At 36.4% G+C, this 24,808-nt stretch overlaps 1 protein-coding gene across 1 annotated transcript in view; it reads right to left on the bottom strand.

The window, feature by feature from the left end:
- Positions 1 to 3,055: 3,055 nt before the first annotated feature.
- LOC132280878 (probable protein phosphatase 2C 55) overlaps positions 3,056 to 24,808 on the bottom strand; it is a 46,445-nt gene continuing 24,692 nt past the window's right edge. Inside the window, exons 2-6 of the mRNA XM_059782636.1 lie at positions 23,567 to 23,716; positions 23,156 to 23,393; positions 6,103 to 6,251; positions 4,483 to 4,623; positions 3,056 to 4,314 (exon numbers count right to left, since the gene is read on the bottom strand). Of these exons, the coding sequence (XP_059638619.1) occupies positions 4,531 to 4,623; positions 6,103 to 6,251; positions 23,156 to 23,393; positions 23,567 to 23,716 (630 nt within the window). The 3' untranslated portion in view covers positions 3,056 to 4,314; positions 4,483 to 4,530. The remainder of the gene's footprint in view (positions 4,315 to 4,482; positions 4,624 to 6,102; positions 6,252 to 23,155; positions 23,394 to 23,566; positions 23,717 to 24,808) is intronic.

Consider the following 24,808-nt stretch of genomic DNA (forward strand, 5'->3'; position numbering starts at 1 on the left):
TGCCATGACAACGCTCATTGTGGAGGCAAAATTCTTTTTCTTTGGTTTCTTACCACGAGGTTGAGGAGAGGGACTGATCTCATAACCGTCTACCTTAGCCAAATCATCAATTTCAAATGAGCTATGTATAGCTGCATAGTGTGAGGGGGCTTGGTTAATAATAGGTGGTCTAATCGAAGGATGGACATGTGCACCTGTAGCATATGTGTCTCTAAATATGGTGGTGAGCTTGTCAAAATGCTTGCATCCCTTCTTACTTTTTTGCACCTTTATTCACCTACAAATTTTTAAAGTACTATTAATATTAAGTTAAGTCTATATTTGTAAATTCAAGATACATTAATTTGAATAACTAACCTTCATCAACCTATTCCATCTTTCCTTTTCAACTACAACCATGCCCGTCTCAACATTGTATCCCACGTCTGTTTCTGCTGACAAACTCTTAAAGTCTTTGTAGTCTGCCCTCAAGTGGTTGAATTTGCTCCTAAGTTGGTTCCTTGTATATTTCTTCCTTGTATGGACCCTCATGCCTTCTACTAAATTCCTCCAACCAATTGAGCTAAAACTTCCGGAAGCCCGATTACCAACCCTCACTTCTTCCTCCAGACGACTAATGAAAATTTCGATATGAGAATCATCACATACTAGTTTTGCATCATCGGTAATATCTGTAAGGTCCTTTATTTCTGCTGCCACCACATTGACATCATTCATATCTATCTAATTACATTGTTTTAATATGAAGATAGATTTCTGTATAACTTTAAATATAATGTATGAACTATATTCAAAATATAAATACTCAGTTTCAACCCCAAGATAGATTTTAATACTTTAAATAAAATTAATTAAAGATTGCTATTACGTATGGTGGCACACAAAATTCACAAATTGCTCAAACTAACTGATAAATTTTGGCTGCAAGTTCCACTATCTCAGTTGACACATACCCCAACAAAGTCATTTTCAGAAACAAACAGTCAATGTGAACAACATTTTCTTATTATTATTATTATAAAATGAAAGTGTAAATATATCGAGTGAGAGGTTTGTGGTTAGAAAAGGCTTCCTATTTTTTCATGATCATCACTTTTTAATTTTTTATGCAGAACATTTCAAATCATCTGCCTCACCCCTTGCGTGTTTTTTGGCCAAAAACTAGGATTAGGCTTCCTTAACACAGACAATAGCACCATTTGTTGTTAATTGCTGCCACCGTAACCACTAATTAAAGCAGCCTCTCATTTAGACTTAAATATCGTTGTCTTCAATACAAATAATAAGAAAAATGATACTAAATTTTTATACGTAACATTGTATGATTTTATTTTGTTTTATTATTTTTGCAAATTATGCATTTTCATTTTTGTTTTACTAGAGGCATGACCATCAATTTTAACCACTTTGACTTAATTAATCAAAATCAATAAATAAACACAAAAGTGTTCGGTTCATGTTGAAAGAGAGAGATGAATGAAAAGTGAACGAATTGAAATGGCAGCGAAAAGTGGGTATTTATAGAGTAACGGGTAATTAGACGTGTCCATTTATTGGCATCCCACACTTACTCATTTTGGTCGCAATGGTTCAGACATAAGTTTGGGTTGCATCTCTTGCTATACAATGTTTTATATACATGCTAGTAAGTTTGTTTTGATGAATCCAGGCTTTTGAAGTTGGTTTTTGGACAGAACTTTGGTCACCTTTGGTTTTAACCTACCAAAACCCTAGTTCTTAATTGTGAAGCTGCTGTCAAGGCCTTATTGATGTTGTATTGTGATTCACAGCATGAGTTAAGCTTTGGTATTGCACAGTGGCTTCTATGTGACTTGAACGTATGTTAGTGCATTGATGCTCAAACATTTTTATTGTTAAACCAGGCAACGACCATTTTTTTGAATCATCCAACTAAGAAGAAAGACCAGTTCACCCCTCTCAGTCTTCTATTTCATGCAACTATTAAGCAAAACTTACGCTTGATCCTTGATATCAACTCGCTTGTTTCAAAGTAATTTTGATCCATCTTTTCAGAAAAATGGGTTCACAAGTTAGAGAGGGTGGATCTGTCACGCGACCTCCACCTTTTCATGGAATCAATTATACTTGCTAGAAAGCAAAAATGATACTACGTTTGTTCATGGATGCAAAAATGGAATAATATTTACGCTCCGTTTGTTTCGACGTAAAAAAATATTTTTCTTCCAGATAAAATATTCTTTTATTTTTACTTTGTCGATATTTTGCAAAGGTCTACATCGAAATTGAGGTCTAGTCTATCGGACCGGACATGTAAAATAACTTGCCAAAAATTAATGGATAAGTTATTTTTGTTAAATTTTTTTTTTTTTTTTTTTTCGCAATACATCCCAGCAAACGAAGTCTTAATTTTTTTTCAATAAAGAGAGAAAAAGTTTGCCACATTAGAACTAGTTTAGAAACCACCCAATGTACACATAAGGGATGAGCATAATTGCAGGTTTGCCTAGTAATACACGATAATTGCTCTAAAGATGTTTTTTATTAGATACCCCTAAATGAGTATATACACAATTGCATGCTAATTAGGTTTGGAAGGGTTTTGTGAAATCGTTTAAGTAGAACTAAGGTTCATGAATGCTTAGGTTTAAGGGTTCACAAAAATTATATAAGAGATATGGGAGAAACTTTAGCCCTTGCATATAATTATAGAGAGGTTTTTACGCGATTTATAGAGTTTCAAAGTTTTCTTTTGCACACACTTATATGAGAATTATGAAAAATCCTTAAAACTTAGTTCATGGTTTCTTCAAAGTCATACTTCATTGAACATCTTCAAAAACAACTAGTTGTATAGGCATCCATCGCAACAGATTGTGGAGGTTGCTCGTTCGGACGAGTGTTAAATATTATCTTTCGTATTTTGTAAAATTTACAATTATGCATATGATCCTAACAACAGAAGGTCCCAATTTTAAATATTATCTTTTTATTTTGTAAAATTTTACACGATGTAAATATTCAAATAACAATTGGCATTCATTGACTTGGATTCCATTGCTCAAGAGTCAAGAAATTTAACTCAAACTCAAAAACTTCTTTTCTGAATTATTTGGTATGGCTATCAATCAATAAATTACACATAAATAATTACAAAACATACAACTTTACACAAGCTACACCAAATTTAAGTTGCAAAAACTTCAAAATAGATTATGCATGAACTGGAATGACCAATGTGCCTTTAGTTCTAAAGATGTTTAAGCACTTTCCCACATATGCTAAAGAGATAAACCAGAAAGAATTCGCTAGCTTTGAGCAGAGATGGCGGCATATAATGACCACTGAATGAAAAACAATAATAAATAAAATTGAAAACATCTAGCCGCAGGGTTGGGAAAATATTACACTCACAGATTTGCTGTTCATTGCATAAGGAAACCCCCATCTCGTGGTCAAAATGCAAGTGCCGGAGTCTTCTTCTCGTGGTCAGAACGCAAGCGCCAGAGTCTTCTCTCGTCGTAGTCTGAATGCAACCTCTTCGTCGGACTCAACAGTAAAAGAAAGAACAGAAAATCTGCTCAAGAACTACATCCATACAACCTTTCGCAAAGTGTTATTGCTTACAAAAGAAAAATGAAGATGGATGTTGAATCATTTTACATACCCAAGCAACAGGGGAGGATGCTCATTTCATTTGTTATGAGCAGAAAACTATAGGAGTTGCAGATGGCGTTGGTGGTTAGAGCAAGAAGGGTGTGGACGCGGGCAACTATGCGCAACGATTAATAGCTAATACTATGACAACAATTTATGAGCAATTTATGATCAAACCGAATGACCTACTGATCCAAAGAGTGTCTTGAATGAAGCTTTCTTAAAAACTAAGCCCAAAGGATCCGCCACTGTTTGCATTATAACCCTCACAGACAATAACTTGCATGCTGCAAACATTGGAGATAGTGGATTTTTGCTGCTAAGAGGTGGTGAAGTTGTATACCAATCACCAATGCAGCAACATAGATTTAACTGCCCATATCAGCTTGGAAAAAGGAATGATTCCCCAGCTCGGCGCAGGAGCTCACTGTTTCAGTAAAACTCGAAGATGTCATTGTTGCTGGAAGTGATGGGTTGTTTGACAATATGCATATAAGTGAAATTGAAGAATTGGTGAAACATGGTGTGGAAGAAGAGTACATCCCACAACAATTAGCTTGGTATCTAGCATGGTTTGCTCACAGATATTCTTTCGACAGATTAAGTTCTAGTCCATTCGGAATAGCTGCTGACTCATCAAATCAACAAATTTTATTTCCATTGCATGATTAACTCAACCTGTGAGGATAGAATATGAAGAAAATAATCATATCATAATGCTGCCAAACAAATATAGTCATTTTTTGTGCAATAGAAAGAGTTTGAGCTTTGCAATTCTAAATACATCATGGTTGTGCAAGTATTTGTATCAGTTTATTGTTCATAGGAACTATTAGTATCACATACCGCAATGACAGTTTGCACAGAACCTCAAAGTGGACTAGGATAGAAGAATCATTTAGCATCTTCAGGGTTACATGAGAGCTTTGCAGTGCACCTATGATAAGCAGCACAATAAGAGCTATCACTCCCATACTTCTCTGTGCACTGTATTGTAGGGGGGGAAAGATAGAGATATAAACCCAATGCAGCCAACAAGCTTCATACATACAAACAAGGTAATATATATATATATATAGAGAGAGAGAGAGAGAGAGATAAATAAATAAGAAAGAAACAAAGAAAGAAAGAAAGAAAGCCATTGAACTAAACTACAATAAAAAATTAAAGTTATCAGTGGGAAGCTCCCACAAAGTAAGGAACAGTAAGTTTTAATTAGTTTTGATGCCTTCATAAAAAAAATGGAAATGATGGAACCCTTGAGATAGTAAGTTGTAAGTGTCTAAAAATAATAAAATGATAGATAGAAAGAAATGTGTGTATATATATATATATATAGAGAGAGAGAGAGAAGGGAAGAGAGAGAGTGAGAGAGTGCAGAGCGAGGAATATACCAGTCTCACAGATTGATGGCTAAGAACCATCTAAATATGGAAGCCATGGCATTTGAGAGGTATTGCATTTCTCTAATGATTTGGAAACCCATAATTTGGTTTTCTTTTATCGTTTTTTAGCAGACTCTTTGGTGACATCTAAACCTTGATATGATTACAAATTTTCTAGAGGTATTGCATTTCGTTAATGATTTGGATATCCATAATTTGGTTTTCTTTATCTGTTTTTAGCAGACTCTTTGGTGACATCCAAACCCTGATATGATTACAAATTTTCTAGAGGTATTGCATTTTGTTAATGATTTGGATATCCAGAATTTGGTTTTCTTTATCTTTTTTAGGAGACTCTTTGGTGACATCTAAACTCTGACATGATTACAAATTTTCTGAATGATGTGGTGGACATTTTAAAGTAGGAAACTTACAAATATCAAAATAATAACCCTGTATGTTGACATGGTGCTATAGCCATGATTATTGTCCATGTTTGTTCTATTACCCTCTGGGATGAGCCAACAATTGTTCAATTATGTACTGAGAAGACCGGCAATAATTGAAGATAGATTTATAAGAAATCTGTGTATTCACCTCATAGGAGAACTTGGTTCTACACCCATAATTTCTAATTATAGAAAGCTTTAAAAATAAATAATAATAAATAAATCAAAACTTCGTCTTTGCTCAAGCTTTAGCTTACCCAAAACAAACTCCCTATTGTGAGTGCAAGAGAAAAATCATTTAGTTTTTTTCATCACAGTTCCACTTTGTAATAGTGATTATCAGCTAAAACACATACCCTAAGAGTAAGTATAACATAACCGATCTGAAAAAGTTTTTTTCCTTTTTTTGACAAGATTTGGAAAAGCTTCCTAATCATTTAGATAAAAAAAATTTAATTAAAGTGTAAGATTCAACCACCACGTTCAACAACCGTTCGAAAAAAAAACATCCACGTTCAAATAGCATATCATAAAAACTGCAGAAGATGCTTCAACAACAGAAAATAAGGGAAACCATAAAGCTTAAGCAAGCATTATATCGTGAATCAAGTATTCGAGATGAAGAGACTTACATCTTGGAGCAAACTGTAATAATACTTGCAAGTACCAGAATTCCTTTGGCGGTTAAAGAAACTACGAATATCATCAGTCAGCGCATCCCAGTCAATGAAAGCCCCCCTGCTAGCTCCAACTTCTTGAACAAAGGCATCATTACAAGTGCCTGCAAAAAACAAGAGGAGACTATGCATGTGAACTATAGAGTGAAGGCAACATGAATTATCTCTTTCAATTATTTCTTTCATTAAGATCCATTTGCCATCAAAACTAGTTAGGATAAAGAATCTTTGTATTGGAACATTCGGTGACCAAAACAGCGATTTGTCAAGTGACATGGTCAGTCTGGTTATCTATATCTGTCAATTTGATTTGCTTGTAGATGTGTTGATGCAGTAAATAAGAATTTGTTTTAAGGATATTATTGTAAAATGATAATCTAATTATAAATGAATTAAAAATAATAGTACGGATGCCTACTATAAAAGAAATTAAATATAATATAACCCAGTAACCAACAAAGGAAAAATATCATTAGTATACAAGTATGTGAAAATAATAATTAAGGTTATGTTCATATTCTCTACAGCCTTCGAAAAAGAAGCAGCAGCAGCTATAGAGAGAGACTAAGATTAATTTATCAATTAATCAACGATCTACCAAGGATCTTGTGGTTTAGTGGTATCTCCTCTACCTTTTAAAGTAGATGGTGAGGGATCGTGTCCCCAAAGGCACAACGTGGGTGTGTGCGTTTCTTGCCAATGAAAAAAATAATAATAATCAACGATCTAGAGACTAAGGTAAGTGACATTCTACTGATTTACAAAGATTTCTATGTCCTAGAAATATGTGGCATTTAATTAGTTTAATAAATATGAAAATACTTTATATGTGTATACATGCAAAAATTTGTATTCAGGATTGTATAATATGGTGTATGGAATCTTTATGTGAAACATGTACAAATGATTCATGATTACACATCTACAGTTAATTTCAGATTACAAACATACTGAAATTTTTGTATAACAGTATATATATAGATATATATATGTGTGTGTGTGTGTGTGTGTACATAGGCATATATGCATGTATCCTATATGAACTATACGAAACCTTAGTTTAGCAGGGCCGGAACCAGCATGGGCCTGCGCGGGGTGGTGGGGGTGGGGCAGCATGAGTTAAGCTTTGGTATTTCACAGTGGCTTCTATGTGACTTGAATGTATGTTAGCGCATTGATGCTCAAACATTTTATTGTTAAACCAGGCAACGACCGTTTTTTTAAATCATCCAACTAAGAAGAAAGACCAGTTCACCCCTCTCAGTCTTCTATTTCATGCAACTATTAGGCAAAACTTAAGCTTGATCCTTGGTATCAACTCGTTTGTTTCAAAGTAATTTTGATCCATCTTTTCAGAAAAATGGATTCACAAGTTAGAGAGGGCGGATCTGTCACTCGACCTCTACCTTTTCATGGAATCAGTTATATTTGCTAGAAAGCAAAAATGATAACATTTAATTTTTTTTCAATAAAGAGATAAAAAGTTTGGCACATTGGAACTAGTTTAGAAACCACCCAATTTACACATAAGGGATGAGCATAATTGCAGGTTTGCCTAGAAATACAAGATAATTGCTCTAAAGATGTTTTTTTAGATACCCCTAAACAAGTATATACACAAATGCATGCTAATTAGGTTTGGAAGGGTTTTGCGAATTCGTTCAAGTGGAACTAAGGTTCATAAATGCTTAGGGTTTAAGGGTTCGTTCACAAAAAGTATACAAGAGATATGGGAGAAACTTTAGCCCTTGCATATAATTATAGAGAGGTTTTACGCGATTTATAGAGTTTCAAAGTTTTCTTTTGCGCACACTTATATGAGAGTTAGTAAAAATCCTTAAAACTTAGTTCATGGTTTCTTCAAAGTCATACTTCATTGAACATCTTCAAAAACAACTAGTTGTATAGGCATCCATCGCATCTTCACAACAGATTGTGCAGTTTGCTCGTTCAGACGAGTATTAAATATTATCTTTCTTATTATGTAAAATTTACAATTATGCATACGATCCTAACAACAAAAGGTCCCAATTTTAGATATTATCTTTTTATTTTGTAAAATTTTACACAATGTAAATATTCAAATAACAATTAGCATTCATCGACTTGGATTCCATTGCTCAAGAGTCAAGAAATTTAACTCAACTCAAAAACTTCTTTTCTAAACTATTTGGTTTGGCTATCAATCAATAAATTACACATAAAAAATTACAAAACATACGACTTTAGACAAGCTACACCAAATTTAATTTACAAAAACTTCAAAATAGATTATGCATGAACTGGAATGACCAATGTGCCTTTTGTTCTTAAGCACTTTCCCACATATGCTAAAGAGATAAACCAAAAAGAATTCGCTAGCTTTGAGCCGAGATGGCAGCATATAATGACCACTTAATGAAAAATAATAATAAATAAAAGGGTAAATTGTAGTGACATTTTTTGGACAATGACACCCCCCAGGTTTGGTAAACTGAACAAAGACACCCCAAACATGATGAAAGTACATATTTACCCTTTGACCACCTAAAATGACCAAAGTAGCCTCAGTTAATATATACATATATCATGTATACTTCTATCTCTCTCCACTCACCAGTCACTACCATAACCTCCACTCACCAGTCACCACCACCGCAACCTCCACAACCACCCCAACTTAGGCCCACCACCACCCATCTTCCCCTCCACTACCACCACCGTCCACAACCACCCCAACATTCATTACCAATGAACCTCCATCCAAACCCATTTCTAATCACCCAATAATGAACCAAAAAATTGAGGATTTTGAGCTAAAAGGAGGAAAGAAATACAGACACAGTGAGCCAATGGAAATCGCCACAGCTCGCAACCATGCCCCCAAACGCAAACGAGTTGCCGCCACCGCCGACGACTCAACCTTCCTTGAGCCTCCGCCACCACCCGCCACTCTAAACGATGGCATCGACCTCTCCTTCCTCGAAGCCGTCGAGAGATCCCAGAACGCTATTCGGCGATGAAGCTTGGAGAACACTGACAATAGACGACAACGACAGTGATAAGCTGTGTTACTCGGACTCGGGTACTGGTATCGGACACGGGTACGTGTCTAGAGGTCAGATCTATCTATCTATCAAATTATAGGACATAGGGCCAAGGAATAAAAGTGTCCAAAACTCGGACAAGAGTACTTGGACACTTCATATAAATATGGAAGTATGAAGTAATTACATCTGAATTCAGCTTGGGCTGAAAGCCAAGGCCCAACATCAGAAAGAAAACATAAATAGATTGCATAGGCACAAAGCCAAGACAACTAAAGTTGACTGTTGACTAGAAACCAACCACCACAAATAAAAGCCTAGCCCAACGTATTTGTGTGTGGTCAGTGATGTAATTCACATATAATATTATAATGAGTTTTTTATTTTTTATTTTTATAATGATGATCCAGCCTACTTTAACAACCTTCTCGTCTTCTTTTTTTTGTTTTTTTGTCCTTTTCTTTTTGGTAAAGTTGGTATTGGGGACCACCTTGCACCAGCTATCTTTTCTTTTTATTTGAGGAACCAAATGCACCAGTTGTCTTCTTTTTTTTTTTGTCCTTTTCTTTTTGGTAAAGTGGGTATTGGAGACCACTTGCACCAGCTGTCTTTTCTCCAAAACTTTTCACATTGTTTCACGTGGCCTGTTCAAGCAAAACTATAAGGTATATATTTTTTTTAGAATAAAAAAGTAAAGGCACGATTAACAAAAAAATGTTTCTCTTCTTTCCACAACTCCTTCAACCTTTCTTAATCCTATTTTGAAATCGAAGACCACAGAGCTTCATCCTATAGTCAAATCGAAGACTACCAGCGAGCTTCATCGCCAGCTGATCAGCCATGTCCAATTCAAAAACGAAGTGTCCGACCCGTATCCCGTGTCCGTGTCGGCGTCGTGTTGACACGGACACCCTCGCCTGAACCGGAGAGTCCAAGTACCACAGGTGATAAGAATAGTCCGATGAGGAAGCAACATGATGACGTTGAGTTTGTTGACAAAAATACTTTGGCAAAGGCTTCATGAAGAAGGGAAATGCTAATTAGAGTTAAAAGCCCTCTGCAAAAAGCAAAATAACCAAAACCAAAAGCCATCTCTCGATTACTCATCAAACCCTAACTCCAACAACGAAATTCCCAAATCGAAGAACGAATCAGCCAATGCTTTGTCTTCCAAAGCCCTAATCGACGAATCGTCGAAGGGTCAGTTGTCGGGTTTCTGATCGCCGTCAGGACAGTGTACGTGGTGGCGGCAGCACTCAACAACCCTTCATTTCACCGGTTGTCGGCGGAGGACGATGTGCGAAGCTCGGTTTCTGGAGGGAATGTTACGATTGTGGGCAGTCATCTCCGTGCGAGACTAGTCTTCCATTACAGAGATATGAGATGAGAGTTGTTGAAAGAGAGAGATGAGAGAGTAAAGCTGCGTACAAGGAATGAAAGAGAGATGAGAAAAGAGGGTAGTTAGGTCATTTTAGGTGAGGATTAAAATACATCTTACGGCATATTAGACATTTCATGTCACTAAAGGCTGTGTTTGGCTCTTTTTTTTTATAAAAGGGGTTTCATTGTTCAAATTTACAAACCTGGGAGGTGTCATTGTCCAAAAGTGGCCTAAGTCGTATCTACCTGTCTTTCAAGCAAACTTGAGGGGGTGTCACTGCAAATTACCTTAAATAAAATTAAAAACATCTAGCCACAGGGTTAAGAAAATACTACTCTCACAGATTTACTGTTCATCGCATAAGCAAACCCCCATCTCGTAGTCGAAATGCAAGCGCCAGAGTCTTCTTCTCATGGTCGTAACGCAAGCGCCGGAGTCTTCTCTTGTCGTTGTCCGAACGCAACCTCTTCGTCGGACTCAACAGTAAAAGAAAGAACAGAAAATCTACTCAAGAACTACATTCATACAACCTTTCGCAAAGTGTTATGCTTACAAAAGAAAAATGAAGATGGATGCTGGATCATATTACATACCTAAGCACTTTGGGGCGGAGTTGGCTAAACCCTACTCTGCCCCTTTAGAAAATCCGTCATACTAACTCCGCCCCTACTCTGGGACGAGTTTGTAATTGGTATACCATCCCTGCCCCTACTCCAGCAGACAAAGTACCGACCCCGCCCCGCATACTCTGTTTAATTACTAGGGTGGGGCAGGTTATGCTACTTTTATTTATTTAGTAAAAAAAAAAAAAAACTAGCCCAATGTGCTCAAATTGGGCTAATAAATAACTTGGCTCGACTTTTAAATTACTAAATAGGGAATATTAATATATTAACTGACACTTGCAGCAAAGTAACAAGAGTCTTAAAAATATTAAATATTATATATATATATATATAAATTTTAAAGGTACATATATAATCGAGGCGGAGGCAGGGGCAGGACGGGTTTATCAGTAAATCCACCTCCACTCCAAACCTGCTTCGGGTTTTCTATTATTTTACCATATCCGCCCCAAAACCATTTAGGGGGCTACCAAATCCGCCACATTAGGGGCGGGGCAGGGCGGACGGAAGCCCGCCGGGTCGGAGGAAATTGCCATCCCTACTGAGCACCTAACGTCTCCAGGGGAGGATGCTCATTTCATTTGTTATGAGCAGAAAACTATAAGGGTTGCAGATGGCGTTGGTGGTTGGAGCAAGAAGGGTGTGGATGCAGGCAACTATGCGCGACGATTAATAGCTAATACTGTGACAGCAATTTATGATCAAACCGAAGGACCTATTGATCCAAAAGAGTGCCTTGAATGAAGCTTTCTTAAAAACTAAGCTTTAAGGATCCTCCACTGCTTGCATTATAACCCCCACAGGCAATAACTTGCATGCTGCTAACATTGGAGATAGTGGATTTTTGCTGTTAAGAGGTGGTGGATTTGTATACCAATCACCAGTGTAGCAACATAGATTTAACTGCCCATATCAGCTTGGAAAGAGCAATGATTCCCCCAACTCAGCGTAAGAGCTCACTGTTTCAGTAAAACTCGAAGATGTTATTGTTGCTGGAAGTGATGGGTTGTTTAACAATATGCATACAAGTGAAATTGAAGAATCGGTGAAACATGGTGTGGAAGAAGAGTACACCCCACAACAATTAGCTTGGTCTCTAGCATGGTTTGCTCACAGTTGTTCTTTCAACAGATTAAGTTTTAGTCCATTCGAAATAGATACTCGAGAGGCAAGAATGGAATACATAGGAGTTCTCATGGCATTTTAGAGGAATCTACCGTGGCGAGAGTAGATGGATGGAACACTGTAGAAATAAATAAATTGAGAGAGAAAAAAAAAAGGCCACACCCCTTCTCTCAGTGAGGACTCCGAATCAACAAATGATTGTGAAACTAGAGGAAAAGCATATATGTAGTGAGACCATTCATTTAATATATCATTTTCAAATAAAGGCTACATATCAGGAAGTGGGTCCCGATCTTCTGGTTCTTCACCCTTTTCCGGATGGGGAGGAAGTAGTTTTGGGTCTCGATATTCTAGTGTGCAATCCTTCTTCCAACGAAAGCAAAAGCCTCAATGTAAGGATTTGGCTCTCTCACTCATTGTTTGATAATTGCTATCAAAACCGTCATATTTGAAAATTCATAGACATATATATAGACATAATATACCCAAAGTACTTATCAAAAAAATATATGTATAATTAAAAAAAAACGCACTTTGGGTATATTATGTCTATATATATATATATATATATATATCTATGAATTTTCAAATATGAAGGTTGTCATAGCAATTATCAAACAATAAGTGAGAAAGCCAAATCCTTACATTGAGGCTTTTGCTTTCGTTGGAAGAAGGGTCGCACACCAAAAGATCGAGACTCAAAGCTACTTTCTCCCCATCCAGAAAAGGGTGATGAACTGGAAGATCACGACACGCTTCCTACATAGACAAAGCTACATATAATGAAATAGAGAACCACACTTCAATGAACAGAGGGACAAAGAAACAAAAGGTCAAATGTATCGAGCAAAGCAGCATCATGTAGATATGAACAATATTACAGAGTCTATCATGCTGCAACAAATAAGTGTACATACACATATTAAGGATCAAAAAACAAATTGCAACAAAAGGGAATAATAGGTAGAACACTCCAAAAGCATATAATTAGATATCACTGACAATTCTTTACTCATGAAGAATACAATAATGTTGCGTTTGGTAGCACCGAATCGGTGCTTTGGATTTGGGATCGGAGGAAATTTAGCTCCAAATTTAAACTAAATTTTTCCTAATTCCAAATTCAAGCAGTAAGTGCTCCCAAGCAGCATAAAAACAAATGAGAGAATTTTTTTTACAAAAATGTGGAAGGCCTCCTAATGTAATGATTAAATTGACAAAACAAAAAACAATTCAACAAAATCTAACAATATCAAAATGGAAAACATTGAAAAGAATTAAACATATAAGGATATATACAGTGTACCCAAAGATAAATGAAAAAAAAAAATTTACCAGAGAAAAAAGATAATTGAAAAGTAACAATAAAATGAAATGCCACAAGTGAGACTTTAAATCAAACCAATTAGATGGATGAAGGGAAAAAGCAAATTGAACATAAGAACAACCAATACAGTAACCCAGGGTTTCAATTGCAACGAATATATTGATGTGATTCAAGACGTGAAAAGCTTAGAATTACCTCCACGATAACATGGCATGGATGGTATTTTACAAATAAGAAAAACCAAAATCAGGAGCAAATTTATTGTCAAATTTTTTATTAAATTTAATGTTTTCTTGTTATTCAAATTCTATTTATAAATTGACAAATATTCTATCTAAAATCTATATATATACTTATAAGATTATATCTATACTTAATCCTTGACTTGTATTAAAATTCTTCTACTGAATTTAATTTTAATTAAAATACTAATTTTAATGACATCTAAAATAAAATACCAATTGAATTTCCAATTTATAACTCTTCTACTAATTCAATTTAGTTTCCAATTTAAAATCTGTAAATATGAAAACTCTTCTACTAATTTCAGTTTTAACTAAAATAAAATGCTAGTTGTCTTTCCAATTTAAAATTCTTCTAATAATTTAATTAGATTTTCAATTTAAAATTTGCCAATCAACATATTAAATTAAATTTTAACAATACAAATTAAATTTCGAATTTTAAATTTAACAATGCAAATTAAATTTTAAATTTTAAATTCTTAAACTAATTTAATTAGGATTCCAAATAACTAATTTTAATTTTAACTAAAATAAAATACCAATTGGGTTTCTAATTTTAAATTCTTCTACTAATTAATTGGATTTCTAATTTAAAATTCGTCAATGTAAGAATTCTTCTACTAATTTTAGTTTTAACTAAAATAAAATACCAATTGGATTTCCAATTTAAATTATTCTACTAATTAATTAGATTTCCAATTTAAAATTTGTCAGTCTAAGGCAACAAGTTATGGAAGAGAAGAAAAATACCGAGTGGATGCTTGATTATGCACTTCGGCAGGTAGTTAGTGAACTGGCTCCAACTCAGAAAAGATAAGTGGCATTGCTTGTAAAAGCTTTTGAAACAGTGGTTCCACCATCAGAAGAATGGCATGTTGAGGTGACAAAGGCTATTAGTGATGAATGTTATACATCTGTTTCTGGAGCCACTGATACAGGCACGAAGACTGAGGAAATTATTGTATCCAATCTGGATAATGGGGATGATAATTCCATCGTCACAGATAAACATTCTGGTGTGAGTGATATTTGCATGTCTACAGTTGAAGTTTCTCAATCAGATGACACTTTGAGCTTCGCCGGTTTGAAAGTTCTTGTGGATGAAAAAGATCAGCAAGAAGTCCATGAAGATACAGTTTTGAGTTTCAACTTGGAGATTCTCAAAACTGGCTCTGAATTGAGTGGTAAAAAGGTGGAGCTTGATTGTTTAAGTGGTCCACTATCTTATATAAATGAAAGCCCAATTGTAGACGATAATGGAGAACCAGTGGCAAGTAACAATGTTGCTTCTTCAGCTTCTGAGTATGAAAATTGGAGCAAACAACTGCAGCCGGGGAAGGGAAGACTGGAGATTCTGATCCACAATACGTACTTTAAGGAATTCCTCCACTTGGAGATTCTGAACCTGATTGTACAGCAAAAGTAGCATGCAAGTCCCAGTTGAACAAGCACAAGAATATCAGGATGTGGCACCTGATATATCAGCATGTAGCATCATGTATTGCTGCAAAAGTTGGAACCCAGCTGTTTCTTGATGGAGAAGATGAGGAAGAACAAGCAGATGATGGCAACACATTGCCTGAAATAAGAATTGGTTCTTGTGATGATTACTCTAAAACAAATTGTGATTTGGGAAAGGAAAATCGTGATGAAAGACGTCAAAGGACCGAATTTAGCCAGAGTGATGCTGTCAAACTTGTACAAGAATCAATTGATGAAATACTTCTTCCAGAAATTCAAGATGACTCATCTGATGCTCAATCAATTACTAGTGACACAGACCAGGAGCTCTTATAAAAAAATCATTGTGAACATGGGGAGCTAAGCATCTTAACTTCCACCAATTCTGCCAAAAAGAGCTTCAGAGAATATGACAGAAGTGAAGTGGGAATCGGTATCTTATTGGATCAAAAAGACACAGTGTCTACAGCTGACAATATCACCACCACAGAAGATTAAAGGTCGGAAACAAATCTGAACGGCAAAAGCCCAAGAACTGGAGCAAGCTGAAGAAGGTAATCCTTCTCAAGAGATCCATCAAGGCATTGCAAAAAGTAAGGAGATCCAATCATCAGGCACCATGACATCTGACCATGGAGCCTGACCGAGAGGCAGAGAATGTCGATCTAAGGCGTCAAATGATGGACGAGAGGAAGAAAGCTGAACAATGGATGCTCGATCATGCACTTCAACATATCGCCACCAAACTAACTCCAGCACGGAAAAGAAAAGTGTCTCTTCTTGTAGAAGCTTTCGAAGCAGTCGTTCCACTGCCTGAAATTTGAACTCAACAGAGGCAAAAACTGCAACTTCACTCATGCATGTGCTGCTCAAGTGTGATTGATACTGGTCATTCGGGTAAGAAGTGAACCATGATACTAGTTTCTCCATTTATATTTATTTTGGAATCCCTGCCATAGAGAAAAACAAAAACTTATGGGAAAAAAAGCTTCAACAGACGTTTCCTTGGTCCTAATAAATGTATGTTATTTTTGAGAATTTGAACTGAAAAAATACTTTATCTACATGGATTGAATCTAATTGTTTTTTCGTAATAAATGTGCAGGGGATGACCAGAAGCAACTCAATATATTGAAGTACTTAAAGTTAATCAAATGAGACGATTCACTGTAGGGTTAATATAGGAGAAATCTCCTTTGCAGAAGTTACTACTCAGTGGCAGATTGATTCTTCATGGTTGAAAGGTAAACACAGTAATAAGGTTTCTTGCAATTTTCATAGTTATTGGAAGTCAGCTTTTGGGGAAGAATAAATAGAAGTCTTTGTTTTAGATGCCTTCGTAGTAAGATATGCTCAGTGTAGATTCTTGATGATGATGATGGTATATATTTTCAGAGATTGTTGGATGTATTTGTCTGTTTTCCAATCATCTATGAGCACTAAAGAGGAGATACTATTAGAATATGTTTATTCCCCTTTTATACATTTGCTAGAAAGAGCTTATGAGATTGGATAGGTGTTGTTTCATCCACCAACTTTTTTTTTTTTTTGATAAGTTCATCCACCAACTTGAGACCGCCTTGCACCATAAATAAATAGCACTAGCAAAAACTCATTCAGAGATATAATTTTAGGTTTTACTTAGTTCCTAGGAAACGTATTATAGTTAATAAGGCATGTGTTGGAAAGCCCTAAGAGAAGTTCACACATTTAATAAAGAAAACTGAATCAAAAAATAAAAAATAAAAAACAAGAAGAGAGAGGAGAAATTGGAGATAAATGTTAGTCTTTTCTGCTCCCAAGTTTGACAAGTTTACATGAAATAGAAATGGAATGAATAAATGAAATAAAAAGGTATATTTACTACTCCACCCTTCAATCACGTATACACAAAAAGGAATCAAAATAAACATTGATTGGGGGATTTCAGGAACACATATAGAGCACTCAAATTTTATACAAATATATAGGCTACAGAGATCTTGCATATCACAGTTTAAGTAACAAGAATGCAAGGGGTCTCCTACAATCTCTACCATGTGTGACTAAAGAAGTTCACAAGTAAATTTAATCTGTATAAACATGTAACAAGAAACAAAATGGTGCTAATCAGCAAGTGAAATCCAAAATAAATGGGAATGGCAAAATATGGGTTAAATGAACACATAAATCCGACCAATCCAGGGGCATCAACTGGATGGCCTGGAATACTAACACATCCTCTCAGAATCTGGTTAAAATCCTATCCTAAACAAATTTTAGTTCAACTGAGCTTCCTTTTGCATTCAAGTCAAATAAAGTTGAATCCAACTCATTTACCTCTCAGAGTTGTTTAATTTTCACCCATTAAGGGTGTATTTAGAAGTTCCATAGAAATTGAATTGCTTTTTTTTAATTTTATATAACTTTTTCTTTATGCACTCCTCATCAAGAATGAGGTAGGCAGACTAAACAGATTGTGGGTCATCATTGCATACAGTTTCAGAGTTGACCCTTCACACAATGATTCTGATAATGCTCCATTGCTTCCATTTTTACATTTCCTCATTTTGATTTTTTAGTTAGTAACTTCTAGTGCTACGTGAAACAAACTAACCATTCAAATAACATGGAACATCTAAACATACACTACATTTTTCACCAACCCATTTACTCTAATTCAATAAAGTAGTACAAAATAATTCGTAGTAATATATAATGGTCTAAGGAGCATTGAAGCGTAACGATCCAAAGTGCAACAGCTAGCCATGTTTGTAGTGAATTTGTAATCTGTTTTTCTGACAGAGAATAAAATATTCCCAAACTTTTCTTCATTTACCCAACTCAGAAAGACCCACTATTGCTCCCTAAGGGGACTTGAACCCTCCAATCCAATGTGGGAGGAGGAGAAACCACTTGACGCTAAAGTCGTTGCATTTTCTTTTCTCTGTTTTATTTTTGAAAAGAAATTTCTGAAGGGAACCACTATTGTTTTCTTTTCAAATTTTTGCAAAAAAATATATGTTGCAACGGACTAAATTTCTTCTGAAACAAACAGAGGCTTAGAGCCTTAGGGCAAAAAATTGCATTGTCTTTTCTTTTTAGCCTTTCTATATCAAATTCTAAATGAATGATTGAACATCAATTCATAGAAACTACAGAATTTATAAGTTGTAAGCTGCAATCTTTTAGTGTGTGATATTTCAATATGAAACTGGCAATATAAGAATTCCTTCAAGTTCTTCTCATAACATGCATCTAACTTATATTAAATAAACCAAACAAATATTCAAAACCTTTTAAATGTGGCAGTTAGAACACTTTCAGTAACAGGCAAACAATAAAAAGAGAATCTGAAAACTGAATGTAAACCAACAAAATCAAGGTTGAAACTACAAACAGCTGAGAGAGAGAGAGAGAGAGAGCACCTGGTTTTCCATTAGCTTACCTGATATGTAGCCTTTATTTGAAAATGATATATTAAACGAATGGTCTCACTACATATATGCTTTTCCTCTAGTTTCATAATCATTTGTTGATTCGGAGTTCTCACTGAGAGAAGGTGTGTGGTCTTTGTTTTTCTCTCAATTTATTTTATTTCTACAGTGTTCCATCCATCTACTCTCGCCACGGTAGATTCCTCCAAAATGCCATGAGAACTAAACAAAAAGAAAAAAGGAAAAAAAAAAAAAAAATTATAAGGGAAAAAAAAAAAATCACAGTTCTTGTTACAGGCTAGTTCGTTGTGCGTGCATGTGTGTGTGTGTGTGTGTGTTACTCGGGTAAGGTTAATTGCAATTTTATGCACATATAAACCAAATTGTTCCTCATCATAATTAGAATGAGTGCATAAGTAAATCATAATTTTGTTGTACCGATCCATGTTTACTTTATTTATTATGATTTATTACTTGCTGGGAGATGTTAAACTAAGACATTTTTTTTTTTTTTTTTTTTTTTTGATAAGTAAAAATGTATTAGAAAGCGTTCAAAAGGGGAACACGTCCCAAGAGCTGTACAAAAAACCAAAAAAAAAAAAAAGAGATAGGGGGAGTCCTATGGACCCAAAGAACCCAAAAAGTTCACGATTTCATCTAAAGATATACAATTTCTCCCCGTAACCCAACAAAATAGAGAACAAATAATAAAAAACTTCACCGCCCCAATGGAGAATTCCTTCTCATCAAAAGATCTTTTATTCCACTCTTTCCAAAGGCTCCACCAAACACAAAGGGGGGTCACCCTCCAATAATCGCGAACATGAGCCCCCACCCTTTGGCCTCTCCAAATGTCAATCAAATCCCTTAAGGTCCGGGGCATAACCCACTGGATGCCAAAAAGACCCAAAATACAACTCCAGCAGCTATGAGCCGCGGGACAATGCAAAAGAAGGTGATCTATAGACTCTCCATCATTCTTGCACAGACAACACCGGTTGACAATGATTTGTCTTCTCTTTCTCAAATTGTCCAGAGTCAAAATCCTACCCCAAGCTGCTGTACAAACAAAAAAGGCCACCCTAAGAGGAGCCTTCGAATGCCAAATCGTTTTCCATAGGAAATTGGTACTGTGAAACCCGGAGAGGCAGAGAAAGAAGAACCGGACCTGAGAAGTCCCCTGCGAAGAAGGCACCCAAGTCAAAGAATCCGAACCAGTACCATCCACTTCCTGTCTATACAAAAGGTCCAGCAAGCCAGTGACGTCATCCAACTCCCAACCCTGAAAGGATAGCCGGAACCACACATCCTAAGACAACCTACCGCTATCGAGTCGATAGCAGTCAGCAACCAAAGCATGTCTATCAACAGTAATCCTGAACAACCTTGGGAACAAACAGGACAATAAATGATCCTCGCACCAAGTATCCTCCCAAAACTGGACGTCCCTTCCCTCCCGAACTCTGAATCTAATATGCTTAGAGAACTCATCCCAACCCTTCCAAATGGATTTCCACACCCCTACGCCGACAGCAGATCTGACCGACCTAGATGACCATCCCCCTCTCTCCTCCCCAAAACGACATGAAACAACCTTCCTCCATAACCTATGTCTTTCACTGCCGAATCTCCATAACCACTTGCCTAAGAGCACTCTGTTGAAAGGGGCAATCTCCTAATCCCTAGACCTCCCAACTTAAAGGCCTGCAAACCTGCTCCCACCGGACAAGATGAAACTTAAACTCCTCCTCCCGTCCGCCCCATAGGAAGTTCCGTTGAAGCATCTCAAGTCTTCCACCAATAGAGGAGGGGATCTGGAAAAGCGAATGAAAATAAGTAGGAAGACTGAACAATGTACTCTTCACCAAAGTAACTTTTCCTCCCTTCGAAAGATATTGCTTTTTCACCAAGCCAACCTTCTCTCGAAACGCTCAATCACCGGGTCCCAACCACCCTCCTTGACGAGTCACCCAACGACAAGCCCAAGTAAGAAATAGGGAAGGAGCTCGTCTTACACCCTAAAACTGCTGCAAGAGAATCCACCTCCTGAACCTCCCCCAGTGGGACAAGCATACTCTTGCCCACATTGACTTTCAAACCTGAAACAGCCTGAAAGCAAACTAGGACACGTCTCAAATATCTCAATTGGGACACCTCTGCCTCACAGAAAACCAAAGTGTCATCCACAAAAAATAGGTGAAAGATCTCCATCTCCTGAGCTAAATCTGGACCAATCTTGAAGCCCCTGATAGAACCCAAATCCACAGCTCTTCTCATCAACCTACTAAGAGCCTCCATAACAATAATGAAAAGGAAATGGAAGAGAGGGTCCCCTTGCCTCAAACCGCGAGAATTGCCAAAAAACCCGGATGGAGACCTATTCACCAACACAGAAAATCTAACAAAGGAAACGCATGTTTCGATCCATCTCTTCCAACTCTCTCCAAAACCCATCCTCTCTAACAGATAAAACAAAAAATTCAAGCAAACATGATCATAGGCTTTCTCAATATCAAGCTTACACGAAACTCTAGGAACACCGCTACTAAGCCTATAATCCACACAGTCACTGGCAATGAGAGCGGAATCTAGGATCTGTCTACCCCCCATAAACGCATTTTGAGACTCAGAGATGACTCTGTCCAGAACCTCCCTCAATCTTAACGCAAGGACTTTAGCGATAAGCTTATACATACACCCAATCAAACTTATTGGTCTAAGGTCCTTAACGACAGAAGCACCACCCTTCTTAGGAATAAGAGCAATTAAAGATGTATTCAGCGAATTTTCGAACGTCCCATTAGAATGGAACTCGTGAAAAGTGCCCATAACCTCCTGTCTAACCACTTCCTAGCTCTCGAGTAAAAAAAATCTCATTGTGAAGCAATCCGTACCTGGAGCCTTGTCATCATTACAACTCTTCAAAGCCTTCAAAACCTCCTCCTCCGTAAAGGGACTCTCTAACCCATCCCTATCCACACCTAATATAAAATCAAAATGAAGAAACGATCCCCCTACGCACATCCTCCTCCATATTCAATACCGTTCCATCCACACACATCCGCCCGATATGATTGCCCCTCCTATGGGCATTAGCAGTTCTATAAAAAAACTTTGTATTACGGTCTCCCTCTTTGAGCCACAAGGCCCGAGATTTCTGTTGCTACGAAATTTCCTCCATAACCGCAATCTCAACACATTATGCCTGACAAGCTGCTCTCCTATTACGTTGGGACTCAACAATACCACCCACCCCTTCTAATCTATCAATCTCAGCAATGTCAGTGAGGAACCTATTCTTCCTCCACTCTTGATTACCGAGCACCTCCTTATTCCATCTTTTGAGTTTGTTTTTGAGGAGTCGAAGCTTTCTTGCTAAAATAAAAACCGATGTTCCCACCACCATGTCCTCCTCCCACCAAAACCGCACTTTTCCCTGAAAATCCACCGCTCTAAGCCACATGTTCTCAAATCTGAATGGAGTACAACGAGGTCTCAATCCTCCACAAATGACATATTATTTTTCCATCTTATGTGATTATAATCACCAGATCCAATTAAAAAGGAAGGGATGGGATGGAACAACATGGGTAGAATGGTTTGTACTTTGTAGTCTTTGGACCAATTCAGTTTTGGAATTTGACAACAGAAGAGGGTGCTATTTAATGTATTAAACTGGTTTAGACTATCCTTATTCAACTTCACTTTTTAACATATATTACTCTTTGCAACTTACTTGACCAGTCACTATGATTATCATTTGTGCAATATATTACTTTACTAGTCATGTTTGGCTTGAATATTGCTAATGATTGGATTACCCATCTCCTGAAGATACTGTCATAACTAGTAGCACTAATTTGTTGAAGAATTCTCATAACGTTAGAATCAAAATAGTTACAGTCCCTGTTATTTGTATTCCTAGCTAACACATGCAGAGCCACTCAACTTGGAATGGCAATTCCTACTAAATCTCCACACGGTAAAATAAATAAACAAATAACCCATAAAGAGTAGATATACAACGAAGCAAAACAAGAGCATCAACACATCTCACATTCTGAAAAATGGGCAAGAATAACTCATACCATCACATAAAACAAAATTTCACATCTAATTAAAAAAAAAAAATTTGGTAATTCGACACATTTCTGCAATTGTAAATATCCACAAAGACCAACCAACAATTTGGAACAATTAAACAAATCAACTAAATCATATGCACAAATTCACTTGGAACTTCTCTGCAAAAACTCCTATACTGTCGTGTTATATATAGTATTAGCATTCTTCTTCTTCCTTTTTTTTTTCTTTTTCTTTTTCTTTTTGTTGCTGAAGAAAGTTAGAACCAGTCCATTGGTGTGATATAAGTAACAATAACAGTGATGTCGTCAACTTTACCTCCCATGTATTCCATTCTTGCCTCTTGAGCAGCTATTTCGAATGGACTAGAACTTAATCTGTCGAAAGAACAACTATGAGCAAACCATGCTAGAGACCAAACTAATTGTTGTGGGGTGTAATCTTCTTCCACACCATGTTTCACCAATTCTTCAATTTCACTTGTATGCATATTGTCAAACAACCCATCACTTCCAGCAACAATGACATCTTCGAGTTTCACTGAAACGGTGAGCTCCTGTGGACCAAGTATTTATAATTAGTACCAAATCAAAATGTTAAAATTAAAAGAACTATATATGTTATATATGCAACTAGTATTCTAGTGATTGTCTTCTTCAAGGGACAATCCCAATTTGACCCAAGATTAATGTTGAGCCTAAATAACAATAGATTAATAATAGCATTAACCTGCGCCGAGACGGGGGAATCATTGTTTTTTCCAAGCTGAGGCTGATATGGACAGTTAAATCTATGTTGTTGCACTTGTGATTGGTATATAACTTCACCACCTCTTAGCAGCAAAAATCCACTATCTCCAATGTTAGCAGCATGCAAGTTCTGCAATAATTAAAAACAATGATTGCAAATTAATTTAAAAAATATCCTTTTGCCTTGAAGAATAAAAAGAAAGCATATGTATAACAAGCAAGGAGCAAAAGGATGGATGACATACATTGCCTGTGAGGGTTATAATGCAAGCAATGGAGGATCCTTTAAGCTTAGTTTTTTTAAGGAAGCTTCATTCAAGACACTCTTTGAATCGATAGGTCCTTCTGTTTGATCATAAATTGCTGTCACAGTATATTAGCCATTAATCGTCGCACATAGTTGCCCGCGTTCACACCCTTCTTGCTCCAACCACCAACGCCATCTGCAACTCCTATAGTTTTCTGCTCATAACAAATGAAATGAGCATCGTCTCCAGGTGCTTGGGTATGTAAAATGATCCAGCTTTTTCTTTTGTAAGCAATAACACTAAATAAGATAAATATAGAAAAGATTGAATTAGAAACTTGAGACATTCGGTTGGTTTAAAATAGAAAAAAGAAGGAGAGAAATCCGGTAGTGTTTTGGAAAATTAAAATATACCAAAATATCACTGATATGACTACTACATTCAAATTGAGTAAATAAGGGCATATCTTCTATTTGAATGATGAAAAACCTAAATTTTATTAAAGGTATTTTCAAATTATAGGCATTATATTCACAAACCAAATAACAGCCTTGTTTATTGCAGGGATTGTTTTTACAAATTGATAGATGATGGAAGATTAAGTTGCATACTTAAATTACACCGCACCGAATCATTTAAACCCTTTCAAGTTGAAGGGTTAAATCAATTTAATTGAATCAGGAGAGAAGGAGGGATCTTTGGCAAAATTGTAGATCGATAATAACAATTTTCGAGTATAGTGAAGGGGAAGGGAGTGTACCTTTGCGAAAGGTTGTATGGATGTAGTTCTTGAGCAGATTTTCTGTTCTTTCTTTTACTGTTGAGTCCGACGAAGAGGTTGCGTTCGGACGAAGAGGAGAGAAGACTCCGGCGCTTGCGTTTCGACCACGAGATGGGGTTCCTTATGCGATGAACACTAAATATGTGAGTAAAATTTTCCTAACCTCCATTAGATGTAGAGGCAAAAACGTTGG

Source organism: Cornus florida, unplaced genomic scaffold (assembly GCF_030987335.1).
Source record: "Cornus florida cultivar Cherokee Brave unplaced genomic scaffold, ASM3098733v1 CherokeeBrave_3.0.0_Hap2_Chr11, whole genome shotgun sequence".
NCBI classification, from domain to species: Eukaryota; Viridiplantae; Streptophyta; class Magnoliopsida; order Cornales; family Cornaceae; genus Cornus; species Cornus florida.